We start from the raw sequence: 15,445 nt of genomic DNA on the forward strand, positions 1-15,445 counted from the left end.
ATTGACAATGACATCAAAGTAACATAACATTTTAAATTGCTGGGTCTTTCTTATATTTAAGGCATTCAAATTGTTATAGTCAAATAATAACATGATAGATTAACATAAAACTCTTGATACGAGTAAAATGCAAACAATTTCATATGTTTGTACCCCTGTTTTAGAAATCGTTAGGCGCTAGTCGGATGATGAGTGAGGGCCTAACGATTAATCGGAAAATCAGGGATTAATCGGGGACTAGTTTTAGGGGTTTTATCTATATACATCTATAATATAGTAAAATTGTAACATATTGTTAGGATTCTTCGGTGGTGTAGTGGTACGTACAATCCAGAGTTCACATGTTCGAGCCTCACCAATCTCTTTTTTGGTTTTTTCTCGATTTTTCATTAATGAATACAAAATGACGAAAATGTCCTCATCTACTTCCTCATTGATATCGATCTGAAAACCCTCATTTAAGCTGGGTTTTCATTTTTTTGGCAATTATTCTTCATTCTACTTTGTTATTCTTATAGTTTTAGCTTTTACATGATAGATCTACAACAAAAATCATAGTTAGAACATCAAAAACTTCAATTTTTTTTTTCCGATTTTTTGGCTGATTGGATTTAAATCGCGGCGGCAGAGAGCTACCTAGCGTATAACCGGCGATTACACGGCTGCCTAGACCGATTTTTAAAATAGGAGTTTGTACTATATAGTGCAAGTGGATCTGCGGCATTCTCCAATAGCCGGCTAGTTTTATCAGTTAAGTAGCCTTTATTATTTATTTACTATTAGAGGGATGTGCACATGACCACCTAATTATAGTCTTCTTTTTGCCTGGCTGCCAAGGTCCACCACAAAATTATGAGTTTAATACTAATACACAAAAGAAAATAAAAACATTCGATTATAATATTACAATATGATCAAGTTTTTAGGTGATACTGTATTGATAAATAGCCCAATAGGACCCAAAATAATTAAATGAATAAAGCCCATTATGAAAAGTGTATTAGTAATGGGCTTCTAGAGCTTCTATATCACAGAGTGCGACGTCGTTGCAGAGCTTCTATATCACAAAGCGCTTCGTTTCTCTCAATGGAAGAGGGGGGAAGAAGCTTTCTTCTGTAGATCTTCTTCGCTTCCTCCTTTTTGTTGAGAAGAGAAAACCAAAAAAAAAGAAAAGATTTTTAAAAACTTTGAAATCTCAGAGGAGGGGTTCGTCTTCTCTCGATAGGACGCTTCGATTCGATTTGATGTCTTTGGTGCATCTGCTTTTGTTCTTCGGCCTTGTAATCGCCGCGTCTTCCACCCCTGGCTCGCGCTTGATTCTCCGGGAAATCGCCGATCAAAAAGACAGAGCTGTTGAATTGAACACTTCCAACTTCGATTCAGTTCTTAAAGACACCCCCGCCAAGTATGCCGTCGTCGAATTCTTCGCTCACTGGTCAGTTCTCCCCTAATCCCGCAGACCATTTTATTATTAAAATTGGATTGCTTTGAAATTAAAAAAAAAAAATCTCCAGTTTTGGGTTTGGTTGGTGGGGGTTCTTTTGCACTTTTTGTTCTACCTAAAAGTTTGGTGCTGCTGGATCTAGTAGCGTTGCAAGTGTTCTTATCAGAAATTAAGAGTTTTTAACATTATGGTCCTCCTTCCTTACTATTCGTGATGCTTCTTTCTAATCATTTGCTAATAGATGATTAGCAAATGCTTTTCTTTTTTTTTTCCACAGTACTAGTTTTTGACGTATACTGATCTGTGTATCGTTTCACTTTATTATTTCTAGGTGTCCTGCCTGTAGAAACTACAAGGTAACAACATAAGCCTCATCTTTGGTTCTTCTACCTGTTTTAATTGACATTCCATAAAACCAACCCTTTTTATACTCTGCAGCCTCATTACGAGAAGGTCGCAAGGCTCTTCAATGGACCAGACGCAATACATCCCGGAATCGTTTTGATGACCAGAGTTGATTGTGCATTGAAGGTACTTACTTCATGGGTCGGTTCTAAATTAAGTTCATCTATGTTGTTGCTTCACTGTTTTCTGATGCTAAGTCCGTCACCATATGATGACTTCCCTGGCAGCACAGACGAATACCAAGCTCTGTGACAAGTTCTCTGTTTCTCATTATCCAATGCTCTTTTGGGGTCCTCCTACAAAGTTTGTCTCTGCCACTTGGGAACCTCAAAAGGATAAAAGCGAGATCCTTGTTATTGATGACGGCCGCACAGCTGACCGTTTGCTCAACTGGATTAACAAGCAGATAGACAGGTTTGTGCCATGAATGCCCTGGACTTTTTATCTTCGGCTTTGGCTTCAACTGTATATCTGAACTTTTTTCCAGCTTTTAAGTGTATCTATAATTTTCCTGAGCTAGTTTGCCAAAATCACATCCGGCTTATCTCTGTTTTTTTTCTCTCCATATTTTGCAGTTCTTATGCCTTGGATGATCAGAATTTCGAAAACGAACATGCCCTGTCGAATCATACCGACTACAACCAGGTTTCGAGACTGATCTCTGCTTAGTTTTACTGAGATTATTAGCATTTCTTTTAAGATTAAACAGCTTTAAGATATTCCGGGTGTTGATTTGCCACAGATTTCTCAGGCTGTGTATGACGTTGAGGAAGCAACCGCAGAAGCTTTTGATATCATTTTACTGCAGAAGGTAGAGAAATTTGTATGATTATTGTGTATGTATATTACCTTCTTCCTTTCGATCAGTTTTGTCAATGAATAAGTAGTTTCGTGACATCTACAGGCCATTAAGTCATCTGAAACAAGTGCTTCATTTATAAGATTTATTCAGCTTCTAGCAGCACATCATCTTTCCAGGAGGTAAACTAAAGTCTCATCACTCTAATGCCGTCACAAGCATTTCGATGGTTACTCTCTTTTTCTACACTAATTGTGAAATGATATTCTATAGGTGTCGGAAAGGAGCTGCAGAAATTCTAGTGAACTATGATGATTTATGCCCTTCTGGAAATTGCTCTTATGAAAAATCTGGAGGGAAGGATACCCTGGGAAATTTCCCTATTTGTGGAAAGGATGTTCCACGTGGATACTACGTGAGTGCTAGCTACCAACTCTATTACTGTTTTCCTGTATATCCACATTAGAGATCTGATTATCCTAATATCTTATTTGGTAGATGTTTTGCCGTGGCAGCAAGAACGATACTCGTGGATTCAGGTACTGTAGTTTGTTACCGTGATCCTTCAATCCATTTTCCCCTCTAGTATATGAAGTGTTCCGTAAATGCTTGATTGTAGCTGTGGATTATGGGTTCTGATGCATTCACTTTCCGTGAGGGTTGAGGATGGAGAAAGTCAATTTGCATTCACGGCAATATGCGATTTCGTCAACAACTTCTTCATGTGTGATGAATGCCGCCTGCATTTCAACGACATGTGTTTGAGGTAACAATAAAAACACAACTCATAGCTCGAATAATCGTGGTATTTGCTCAACTAAACGTCTAAGCCACATTTATGCATGCGTTTCATGGATAGTGTCAAAACCCCTTTCAAAAAGGCACGTGATTTCGTCTTGTGGGTGTGGAGCACACACAACAAGGTCAACGAGAGGCTCATGAAGGACGAAGCTTCTCTTGGTACAGGTGACCCCAAGTTCCCCAAGATCATATGGCCACCAAAGGAGCTCTGCCCATTGTGCTATCTCTCAAGTAAAAGCATAGAGTGGGACCACGACCATGTCTACAATTTTTTGAAGAACTACTATGGGCCTAAGCTCGTCTCCCTTTACAAGGAAAAGAGTGTCATCGGGAGCAACGAAGAGACTGTTCCAGCCACTGAAGACTTGACAGTAGCCACCAACGCTCTGGTTGTGCCGATTGGAGCTGCATTGGCAATAGCCATCGCCAGCTGTGCATTTGGGGCGCTTGCCTGTTACTGGAGGACACAGCAGAAGAATCGCAAGTATTACTTCCATCTATCTATATAAATCTAGTGGTAGCTACCAACTCCTGTGTTTCTTACCAATTGTGGCCACCTTTTCTTTTCAGGCCGAGGAGAAGCTGGAACTAAACTACAGAAAGCTCTTGATGTTTTCATAACTTACAGAGAACAAACAAAAGGGTTCTTGTTTGGAGTTGGGATCCGGAATTCGCTTGCTGCAGGTCGTTTCCTTGTAACTTTTGTCTCTGATTTTGAAAGATAGTCCAGATTCTTCTCTTGAATTTTGGGATACACACACACAGAGACACTTGTGAACGTTGGGATCTTTTATAGGAGTCTTTATAGTGTTTGTATCGGACTATTGTTGTGTAAGAAATTCAAGATGAGTCTTTGTCTATCTGCATCTGCATTGCAGATCTGGAAAACACCAGAGAAGGGAGCTTTGCCAATGAGATACTTTTCTTTTCTTTTTTCAATCTGTTAAACCAATCCAACATTTTACATGTATAAACCAGAAATTATATTTACAGTGACGTTTGACTTTTGTGTGTGTGTGAAAGAAAATAATGGTGCTTATCGCACGCCTATAATGTAAGATTGCGTTTGAGGCAGGCGCCATGATTCTGTTTCATCATCCGATGAATCTTCGGAGTAAGAGGTGTCTGAGGTCTGAGAATGGCGGCGGCAGGTAGCGACTGCTTTGGTGACGACATAGATGGGTAGCATGATTCCGAGTACTCTTAGAAACAACAACTAAAAACCAAAGTAATCAATTAGGGCTCACCTATTTACTCCCCTTGAATCTGTTGTGAGAGTGATACACTCACCGTGAACAAAGGGAAGACATGGAGGTTTGATCCGGTGAGGACTAGAGGGAGAGTATGTCGGAGAATGAGAAGAGCCATGAACTGCAGATTACAAACATAAACATGAGTAAAGACGTCAAAGTGTTGGTTTGGTGGGGGGTAGAAAGAGAGTGTGGTTGTCCGTACAATGAGGACAAGGGAACGGCAGCAGATAAAGCTTGTGGTGGAAGAAAGAGGATATTGTTGGTCGATAAAAGTGGAATCAGCAGGTACAACTGTGATGAAACGATGCTCCCGTTGAGAGATTCCCCAGTTTCCCCTGAAATGGAGAGGAACATGACCCAACTCTAGCAACGGAGGCGGTGCTGTATAATCCGGCTTGAATTCCTGAACAAATAAATCATACATATATGATCAGATGAGACTACTGCGTTCAGAAGGAAAAGAGAAAGAGAGAGAGAGAGAGAGGGACAATGAGAAGGAGGAGACAAACCTGATGGCAAATCTCGCAGTTGGTATCACCTTTCTCGTTACACCATCTCTGCACGCACCTCCGATGCGCATACTGCCAACAACAACAACAACATGGATCATCTAATCAGACCTATGTTCTCTTAACTGGGGAACGTTTCTCTGATTACCTTCAAGCTGCCGCTGCAAGAACAAGGAGTCTCCATGCTTGAATCCAAGTCCTCGTCGTGACATATCCTGCACTGCGCCATTGACAGATCACCGTTACGCAGCTTCTCAAGCGTTTTCTCATCGAGGACCGTACATTCCTCGACGGGTGTATTAGCTTGCAACATACGGTTCCTTCTCTGAATGGCAGCCTCGATGGTGGATTCTGTTATCAACCGATCCACCAGCAGCACGAAGTGATCTCCCATGTTGCCTCTCTCTATTATCACGGTATAGAAAGAAACTTGCAGCTGAAGAAACAACTCTTATATCTTTTTTTTAGCTGCGAATAGAAAATAATGGGGTTAGGGGTCAGCATTTGCATTCAATGCTAAAGGAGATTCCGTACGCAACATGAACATGTGGATTAAATTAGAAGCTGCTCATTAATGAAGATAAACATTTAGATGGAAGCAAACAGTTTTCTGCCAGCCATGGTGGTTAAGGTAAAGCTAAATCAAAAGCTAGTTTGGTTACCAGAACACAAAAGCTGCAAAAGTTTATCGAAACGGTTTACTCGAGACTATATAAACATGGAAAATAAAAAGTTAAAAAAATCAAGGAACAAGAAGGACGCCAAGGGATCTGAATTTTACCCCCAAAAATTAAAGAAGCTTTCGAATGAATCAAGAATACGCTTATACGAAACAGTACTTAGGAGACAAAATAATAATAGCTAGAAAGCTAAGATAAAAAAGTAAACCAAAAACAGAGAAAGAAGCGAGAGGCAGAGCCAAATTTTAGGACAGGGAGGAAAAGAGCAAAGGATGGTTGTTGTACCGTTTTGTTCTGTTATTGTCTGAAAAGAAGAAAAGAAGAAGTGGAAAAGCGAAGAAAAAGGAGACTTAAAAGACGAGAATCGTATTTTTTTTTTTTTTTTTTTAATTTCACCTTTCCTGACGCTAAAGCCTTCACAAAAGCTTCCTTTCTTTCTCTCTGATTTCCGAATTATTCTCAGTCAGGTTTAGATTTAGAGAGGGGCATCAAAGATAAAGTTGTGTGTGTTTACAGATGAAGCAAAGAGATGGAGTAATAGATTCTCGAATCTTATGATTGTTAGTTTACCCTATTATACCATACCCCCAAAAGAAAAAAATATCATTATCATTTTGGAAACGTATCCGTATGTAGTAGTAGTACATGGATACACATACACGTGGCAAAGGACTCAAGAAAAGTAGCTAGGCCAAGAAAACAACATAAGAATACCTTAAACAATATATATAATTTACAAAAAGCCACCAAATTTGTTGGATTGGTTCTCTCCAACAAATTTTGTTAGTTTTGTTTATTTTTCATGAACTGCACCACACGTGTCAGTGTTACGTTTGTGAACCGTGTCACCGTGGAATGAGTTGTGGCATCATTTGACAGGTAGATAAACTAACCAAATAACAACACCAAAACCAATTATGGATGGGATAATTGCATTTTGTATATCTTTATTTGGCATTGAATACAATAATAGATTTCATATTGGATATTTGAGAAACATAACCACTAAGGGTACTGAAATTACAGTTGACTCTCTTACGACCAAACAAAAAACACAAGCCGAAATGACAGATGCAACCCGGAGAAAGTCTGCAATAGATTTATATAAGGTAGATTACAAATTGAGTATACGTGAAGACATAACGGTAGGTCTACTCTTTAATTATAGTTTAAATTTTAATTAAAAAATCTATAAAAAATAATTTGATAAACCTATTGACCAAATATTAACCATATAGACTTCCTGCATTGTAACAAAATAAATTTACCTATAAACGATTCACATTAAGAGAGGAAACACTGATTATGTTAAAATTATATGATTTAGGGTTTTGCTTAAGTAGACTTCTCTGTGGAATTTTCGTGGTCGACTTTGTTATGCCATCAATTATTAATATCATATTAATATTATATTAATACCGATAATTTAACCAAACCATTAGCTGAACCTAACCGAAATTGTACCGATTCCTTGTTTTTAACCTAACCGGATAATTTAAAGATATATATACTTCTTTCTATAGGTCAAACCTAGTTTCTTACGTGATCTCTCTCTCCGAAATTTCTCTCTCCAAAATTTCCGAAATTGTGTTCTCGGAAATTCAGATTCTCAGACTTCTCTTTTCGAATCTCAAGAACATCTCAGATAAGTGTTTTTTGGTTTATCGTCGGCGATTTGCTTTTGTGACGCTGTAAATATTTTTGTTCGTAAATATATATGTTCTCATCGTTTTTTGTTCATTTTGCACACATATATGGGGTTACACAGCTACACTCAGCCATCTTCTAGTTCTTTGCAAGTATGGAGTGAAGGTCCACCATAAGTAAACTTTCTTGGCCTAACAGTTGGAAATCCTGACAAATGTTTATGCGGAAGGGAAACCGTTATGAAATGTTCCACCACAGCCGACAATCCTGGAAGAATATTCATTGGATGCAATAACCATGAGGTTTTTAGATTGTCTGGTGGATTAATTGTTGTTATTATTTGAGTATATAATATTCTCATGGTTTATTTATTTCTATTGTATAGGATGGAGATGACCATATTATGAAATGGTGGGATGAGGCTATTATGCAAGAACTTCAGGCAATCAGAGGTGGACTTGCTGACCAAAGGGATTCTATAACAGCCATCCTGGAAAATGATGAAATGTTGTGGGTTCAGCAGGAGCTAGACAAGGTGAAAGACCTGATGAAAGAATTACGTCTGTCAGTTCGGCGTGTAAGGGGGGTGGTCGAGAATGTCTTAATCACCGGTATAATATTCATCGTGGTATTAATCTCATTGGTTTTGGTTTCGTAGATCTTTCAATTAAGTTCTAAAATCTGTGAACCTTTCTTCATCGTGTCTGTTTGTTTGAATGGCGTATTTATGTCTGTAATCTGTGAACTTGCTTCAGTTTTTGTAATAGTTAGATTACTTCGTTGATTTCAATTCAGTTGATAACTGTTTACATATTGTCGGAAATTAAGATTATGAAGTCTACTACTTAATCTGTGTAAAGAAGTCACACGTTGAAGTCTGCATATTGGTTTTCTTCGAGGCGACGATTTGCCTTACTAATTAATTATTTATATGTAACTGTTCATTGCAACCGCTTCGTCTCATATATATAACCCAAATAGTGGGTCTTGAGATTATTTTAAAACTGCAACCAAAAAAAGTATCCATCCTCTCTCATCTCTTTTCTCTTAAAAAATTTCATCCTCACGACAGAGAATTTGGTAACTGTTCACGGACCGTACCAACAAAGTGATATTAATCTTTCAGTTTCATTGGAATGGTCAATATAAATCATCACAACCACGAGGAATTGGAGATTGTTCACGGATTGGGTAATAATAGAAACTTTCTCTATATCACTTTGTTTTAAATATAATTATAAGTATAGAGTTCTATTCACGGTTGGGTAATTATTAGAAAATTTATATTGAACTTCATCAAAGTTAACGATGTATTAATTTGGTTGATTAGATAGATTTGCAAATAAACGGGTTCATCACAGTTAAGTGAACATATATCATAGAAACGGGTTCATCGAAGTCTAAGATGTATTAATTTGGTTGATTAGATAGATTTGCAGGTTAAAGTATGTTTCAGTTTCCCAGGAAGAAGTCTCCTTGAGAAGTCTACTAGATTGAACATGTATTAATTTGGTTGATTAGATAGATTTGCAGGTTAAAGTCAGTTCCCCAGGAAGAAGTCTCCTTTAGAAGTCTACTAGATCATACATGTATTAATTTGGTTGATTAGATAGATTTGCAGGTTAAAGTATGTTTCAGTTTCCCAGGAAGAAGTCTCCTTGAGAAGTCTACTAGATCTGACATGTATTAATTTGATTTGATGGGCTTGTAGACGGTTCAATTTCTCGTGGAGAAGTCTGCCAGAGAAGTCGTAAACATAATCATTACAAGGTATAAATTAATTTGACGTTAGTTGGCGGTAATATTATATTTGTTTAAGAAACCGATAAGCGAGAATTGGTTTACCAATAAACGGGATCCGGTTTTAAACGGGTTCTTTACAATTTTCTGATACTGTTTCGAGTAAAACGGTTTTGATTTTATAAAACCGGGATTATTATAATTATTACTATTTTATACAACCTAAAAACTCAGATAACAATATTGTTATCTCTAATTCCGTCTTCATTTTCTTGTTAACTTTCCTCTTCCGCTTATCTATTTCGCTTATCACTAACAATTGATTTTCCCTTTACTTTTGTGTTAAACTTGAATCTCTATCTTTCAGATTGTTTTTTTTGACTTCCTAAGCTTAACGTTTCTGTATTATCCAACCCCGCCGCTTCATCTTAACGTCTTCGCCGTCGTTTCATATTCGATTAAACTGAAGGTTAGCTTCTTTCAAATCGATTGTAGACTTCCTTTTCAATTCAATTGTAGACTAATCATTTTTGTCTTTCTTATATCTCAAAACCACACCAAACATAATCTTATTTTGCAGAATGGAGGAGGCGAACAATCTAAAATTTCCCCGGAGGTTTTTCACGAAAGGAGAAGAGACTAACTAAGAACTTGTTTCTCCCCCAATTCGAGGATTTTGGGCTATATGATCCTCCCCCAATTCGAGACTAACTAAGAACTTGTTTCTTTCTAAATTTGTATGACTTATGTATGAATTATTAGGATGATGTTTTGTTTCTTTTGTGGGATCCTCCTTATTAACCTCTATGTAAACGAAATTACCATTCTTCTATTCGTAACTATCTATTTTCACTAAAACAGTGGTTCATCCTTATAATTGTACATTTGTCTGTTCCTCATTAGTTAGTTATTAAAATATTAATTATTTATAGTCTCTGTTAAACAATAGCGTATCATAGTAGATATCTTTATGAAGTTAACTTATAGACTTCGAAGGAATATTGTTGTTCAATCGAATTAGAATTTCATTTTGGTAGTTAAATTTTATGGTTAACTCTGATGATAAGGTGCTATCTATATTGTGGGATCTTTTTATTAATATAATGTAAAACAGTGCTTCATCCTTATGTTGTCGGACCTAATGCCGAGAAATCTACAAAGTTTCAATAAATGCCAGCAAAGTGCTTTTTTACCTGCTATCCCTACGATACTCACTCTACACTGTTGTCGAAACCGAGAAGCAAAGTAAAATAATATAAAATATGATAGCTTTCTAAATTTATAGGGGAATGTGTTATTTTCAAATCTTAGTAAAAATTAATAAAATAATACAAAAAGAGAGAGAAAGTGGTTACATATAAAAAAGAGAGAGAAAGAGGAGAGAACCGGAAATGTTTCTTCTTTTTTTTTTTTCCTTTTTTTTTGGTCGCCTCTGTTTATTTTTATACTTGTCTGGTCCTCATTAGTTAATATTTAAATATTAATAACTTGTAGTCTCCACTAAGCAATAGCGTACAACGAAAGCCAAGTAGACATATTACTGAAGTTAACTTATATACTTCTAATGGATATTGAAAACAATGGACATGTAGAGTTGACCAATAGAAATAGAAATATATATTCATTATTCATGTAGAAATGTGGAATTGACAACTAGAAAAATAGAAATAGGTAGAAAATAAAAAATTAAATACCAATAGGAGTTTGGGTGATGCAACTAATCGTCGAGACGGACATCAAGTTTGCCCCAATCAATAGGAGGAGGCACCTTACACTGTTTGACATCAGCTTCTGCAACCTCTTTCATCTCCTCTAACCTCTTGTGTTCTGCGTCAAAGTCGAGAAGTTGTTGACCCAATATTTGATTCAGTTGAGATAGTTGAGCGTTGATCAGATCCACTTGATGCACAAGGGCGGTGGCCTTTTCCTTCTTCTTCATGTGATCTCTCATCATACGAAGAATTGCTTTGAAGCGATCCTTCGTCTCTTCTTCAACCATGACTCTCGTCCTCTCAAACGCTTCTTTCATGGCATCGATTACTTCCTCTTCCCACTCAAAATCGAAACTGCTTCTCTTACGCTTACTGGAACTCTCTCCGGCCATAGCTCGTGAACCAACTTATTATCTTGTTATTGAATAAGAAGATGCAATAGATTGAGTGGAAATTGAGAGGGTACAACGAATGTATAGATAGCGAAAGAGTACAACGAATTTAGAGATATCGAAAGGGTACAACGAAAGTAGACTTGAAACAATAACATACATCGAAAGCTTAATAGACATCTGATTGAAGTTAAATTAGAGATGGTGTACACATCCTGTGCACAAGCGATTAACAGTACACCTTCATACTTGCCAGTGAGATGGGTCCCATCAACCACAATAACTCGCCTAACGTAATTGAAACCACGGATTGAAGCATCGAAAGATATGAAAAGATACTTAAACCTATTCTCGTCATCAACAACAAGGTCAACGACACTGCCCGGGTTTGACTGCTCTATTTTCCGAATACAGTAAGGCAACTTCGAATATCCATCTTCCGCGCTTCCTCTCACATATTCTTGCGCATATTGTAAAGCCCTATACGAAGTGGTGTAATCTAACATCATGCCGAACATTGTCCTCATTGAATCTTTGATATGTTGTGGAACAACACCATCCACTATTCCTACACGGTCGATGAAAAGCCTCCCAATATATTTTGAGGTGCAACGCTTACGGTTAGCTACGCGGTCCACAATAGAACATATATGCACGTTCAGATATTTGGTGACCCAAAAAGTGTTTGGATCATTCTTCACAGTGGCTACGACCCTCCATGTGCATCCTGGAACAAAGCATATTACCACCAACAGAGACTCCATGTACTCAGTACATCATATGTCAAAGAGTACAACAAGAAAATCTTTAAAATTATTCACCAACTTGTTGCAAATTGGTTTTCAAATTCTGAGGACTTCATGTTGATGTCAACATTGTATACATAAACAAGTCTCTATACAGAGACTACTTGTGAAGTCTATTACTTGTGGTCTATTTTTGCAATTACAGTTTAATAAAGCAGACACCTTTTGAAGTCTACTATTATTGTTGACTTCTTTTGTTGTCTTCCTTTGTTAATTTTTGGGTCAGTTATGCAATTCAAAACATAAAAAAAAGTATACTTCTTTGAAAGTTTCAAAAAGTTAATTTCGATTGCAGTCTACACTGGTTATTATAATGCAGTCTAAGACATATTTTTTTGTTTCCAAATGAAATTAAGGAGACTAACATTTTAGTATACGGGCTCGAAACTGGATAAACTTTAAATTGCAAAACTGACCAAATAATAGACTTTACATTATATTATGATGGTTCGACTAACAAATGAAGTCTAATTTCAACAAAAACACAAGGAAAATCACGAAATCTACCGGAAAATAACCTGACGGTGGTTGTTCGCAATGTCAAACACCAAGGACGTCGTCTTAAGTCACCACGGAAGAAACCCAGCGCCAACTTAATCACTATCCAAGAATCATGATATATAACAAGATAAATGTTTTCTAGGATTAAAATGGAGAGGAGATGGAAGAAAATGAAGTTCTCTTAGCATTGACTGTTATTTAAGCTTACAAATTCAGGTTGTTGAAGCATTAAGAACTTTAAATTTGGTTGTTCATGGTTGTTGGAAAATTGATGGCGGTGGTACAACCATAAATAAAAGAAAAAGATGAGGATATGAATGTAATAAACATTTTCGCAAGAAATTCAAATAAATCAAAAATAATGTCATTTTTGTAAATACAATGAATGAACAAGGATTTAATAGAAAGAAAGTGACAAATGTTGGGGAGAGAAAAAAAGGGGTCTAACATTGCAATTGACTCAAGTTTGTAGTCTATTTTTGCAAGTGTCCCATAGATAGTATTTGATTTTCTAGGCCAACCAATACTTCACCAAAACCAATTAAAATGATAATCCTTTGTTACCTTCTCAACTTCATAGCCCAACCATTGCGTCGAGTATTATTGCTCTTGTGAAAAAAAATATAGTAGCTGTGTAATCTGTCTACTTTGTTGCAAAAACTAGGGTGAGTGATTGTCTGTTTTTTTTAATCTATGGATTCAAACCCAACATGTGATTGTAGTTTAAGGCTTTTCATTGAAAATACAGTAGCGAGCCTATGAATCAAAGCAAAGCCCAACAACAGTACTTAAGAAAGAGAAGCATTCAAACCCAAAAGGGCAATGAAGCAACAAAATGCCGTTCACAAAGATTGATGATAATGATGTCAATTGTGAATAGTCAATGCATCCAAAACTGTGTGAATAATAATCATCATCCCTCCTCACACTCACAGTGACATCCTCCAAACCTATCTAAATCAATAATACAAGAACCATGATTGATACTCTAGATCCGTCTCTCCCATACCAGTCCTCTTTTAATAAATCCTAAATTACCCTCCAAACACACAAAATCAAGAGGAGGTGGTGTGTTTGTGCTTGATCTTAACACCAAGCTCACCTGCAATGATAACAGTGGAAGCCATATCCAGAAACATTCCATGCTCCACAACTCCAGGGAGCCTCAGAATCGCATCACTCACTGCTCCCAAATCACCCATGTCCTCCTCCAAGCGCATATCCACTATGTAATTCCCATTGTCCGTCACAAAGGGTTTACCTTTCTCCCCCAATCTGAGATTGGCTTCACAACCGTACCCTTCCAGCAGGTTCCGCAGCTTCTCCGACGTGAATTTCCAGCAGAAGGGCACAACCTCCACGGGGAGAGCAAGCTTGCTCCCACCAATGTGCTTCACCATCTTGGACTCGTCCACGATCACCACGAACTTCTTGGAAGCTCCTTCGATCATCTTCTCCCGAAGCAGAGAGCCTCCTCTGCCTTTGACGAGGTTGAGAAAAGGGTCGACCTCGTCGGCGCCGTCGATGGAGAGATCAATGACGGGGTGTGCGTCGAGATCAGAGAGAGGGATGCCGAGAGACAGAGCCTGCTCCTGGGTCTTCTTAGACGTCGGTATACCAACGATGTTGTCGAGCTTGCCATGGCGGAGAAGCTCGCCGATGCGGTCGACGGCGTGTTTGGCGGTGGAGCCGGTACCGAGGCCGAGGACCATGCCGGATTGGACGAACTCGACGGCCTTGTAAGCGGCGATACGTTTGAGCTCGTCTTGGGTCAAAACCATGGGGTGTGGCGGTGAGGCAACATCGATGGCGGACAAAGATTTGTCGGAGGAGGAAATGAAGAGAGGATCATACGCAAGCGCCATTCGAAAGAAAAGAAACCCTCTTCGGATGGATTTTGCAGAAAGAAGAAAGGAAATGGAGAAGCAGAATTGGGAGAGAAAGGTTTGATTTTTTTTTTGATAGAGAAATTTAGGGATTGAAGGAAGATGAATAATGCAAGGTCGAATGAATGGAGTGTGTGCGTATAAAGATAGAGATGAAGAAATAAAATAATAGCGTGAGAAATATGCAAAGAAGAAGAATGTGGTTTTGTGTGGTGGCGGAGAAAAGATAAATTAAAGTGAAGAAGATATATGACTGAAGAAGAAGAAGATAGGGTTTAGGGTTTGTGCCTTTGTGGGTGGGGGAGAAGAGAGAGAGAGAGAAGAACAAACGAATACCATAAAAGACACACACGCACACTTGTCTTTCTCGAGGTCCTAGTTATTAATGAGGGCAGGACAGACCCGAATCTTTCGGATTTTGTAGCTTTATTTCCAAAATCCCTTTCCCATTTCGAACTCTTTTGACGCACACACACGCACCCTGGCCTAAATTAGTAAAGTTGCTTAGATTAATAGAATTAACGTTTTTAAGTATGATGGAGCTATAAAATCAAACAGCGTGACGGCGGAGATTGACGGGTCAATTTTTTGAACAAGAGGAAAAACATTGGGACAACGTTGTTCATCAATCGAAATATTTAATATTGGAGTGGGATGATTAAATACTAGTACCATTTTAGATTAGATTACTATTAATATACAGTCAGCATCTATTAAGTTAAGATTATATATACATGGTCACAGGTCACGCAGTAGTTCTTTGGACCAAAAAGGAGCGACCAGGGTCGCCGTTCTATCGTCCACTCGCCTTCTTTTAGGGGGAAAAATAATAAAACCAATTAGAAAATGAAATTACCAACAAAATTATTA

The 15,445-nt window shown here is 37.8% G+C and overlaps 2 protein-coding genes and 1 pseudogene across 6 annotated transcripts; 1 reads left to right on the forward strand and 2 right to left on the reverse strand.

Moving 5' to 3' along the window:
- The first annotated feature begins 974 nt into the window (after window positions 1-974).
- On the forward strand, window positions 975-4,454 carry LOC104789889 (sulfhydryl oxidase 2). 2 transcript variants are annotated; one of them, XM_010515542.3, is made up of 12 exons: window positions 975-1,435; window positions 1,776-1,800; window positions 1,883-1,975; window positions 2,082-2,263; window positions 2,425-2,494; window positions 2,592-2,660; window positions 2,754-2,830; window positions 2,922-3,063; window positions 3,147-3,187; window positions 3,268-3,414; window positions 3,508-3,933; window positions 4,020-4,454. In XM_010515542.3, the coding sequence occupies exons 1-12, from the start codon at window positions 1,245-1,247 to the stop codon at window positions 4,039-4,041; spliced, it is 1,485 nt and encodes a 494-aa protein (XP_010513844.1). In that variant the 5' UTR covers window positions 975-1,244; the 3' UTR covers window positions 4,042-4,454. The 2 variants fall into 2 exon arrangements, with proteins under 2 accessions (XP_010513844.1, XP_087311706.1); XM_087455580.1 differs by having other exon boundaries at window positions 1,060-1,435; window positions 2,077-2,263.
- On the reverse strand, window positions 4,354-6,584 carry LOC104789888 (uncharacterized). 3 transcript variants are annotated; one of them, XM_010515540.3, is made up of 6 exons: window positions 6,288-6,584; window positions 5,360-5,679; window positions 5,212-5,283; window positions 4,905-5,105; window positions 4,740-4,820; window positions 4,354-4,665 (listed from the first exon to the last, which is right to left on the reverse strand). In XM_010515540.3, the coding sequence occupies exons 2-6, from the start codon at window positions 5,603-5,605 to the stop codon at window positions 4,486-4,488; spliced, it is 780 nt and encodes a 259-aa protein (XP_010513842.1). In that variant the 5' UTR covers window positions 5,606-5,679; window positions 6,288-6,584; the 3' UTR covers window positions 4,354-4,485. The 3 variants fall into 3 exon arrangements, with proteins under 3 accessions (XP_010513842.1, XP_010513841.1, XP_010513840.1); XM_010515539.3 differs by having other exon boundaries at window positions 6,177-6,438; XM_010515538.3 differs by having other exon boundaries at window positions 5,993-6,338.
- A 6,821-nt stretch (window positions 6,585-13,405) lies between these two features.
- LOC104779436 (putative ribose-5-phosphate isomerase 2 pseudogene) lies at window positions 13,406-15,404 on the reverse strand (annotated as a pseudogene). The gene has a single exon (XR_015560202.1). The product of XR_015560202.1 is annotated as a putative ribose-5-phosphate isomerase 2 pseudogene (transcript).
- Window positions 15,405-15,445: the final 41 nt, after the last annotated feature.

The sequence above is a fragment of the Camelina sativa genome, chromosome 6 (genome assembly GCF_030686135.1).
Source record: "Camelina sativa cultivar CO46 ecotype springtype chromosome 6, ASM3068613v1".
NCBI classification, from domain to species: domain Eukaryota; kingdom Viridiplantae; phylum Streptophyta; class Magnoliopsida; order Brassicales; family Brassicaceae; genus Camelina; species Camelina sativa.

Coding starts and splice junctions, on each gene's coding strand:
- LOC104789889 (XM_010515542.3), top strand. CDS start 1,245: ATGTCTTTGGTGCATCTGCTTTTGTTCTTCGGCCTTGTAATCGCCGCG. Junction 3,188..3,267: donor AACGATACTCGTGGATTCAG/GTACTGTAGTTT, acceptor GCTTGATTGTAG/CTGTGGATTATGGGTTCTGA. Junction 3,934..4,019: donor ACACAGCAGAAGAATCGCAA/GTATTACTTCCA, acceptor TTTTCTTTTCAG/GCCGAGGAGAAGCTGGAACT.
- LOC104789888 (XM_010515540.3), bottom strand. CDS start 5,605: ATGGGAGATCACTTCGTGCTGCTGGTGGATCGGTTGATAACAGAATCC. Junction 5,284..5,359: donor CTTGCAGCGGCAGCTTGAAG/GTAATCAGAGAA, acceptor TGTTGTTGGCAG/TATGCGCATCGGAGGTGCGT. Junction 5,106..5,211: donor ACTGCGAGATTTGCCATCAG/GTTTGTCTCCTC, acceptor TTATTTGTTCAG/GAATTCAAGCCGGATTATAC.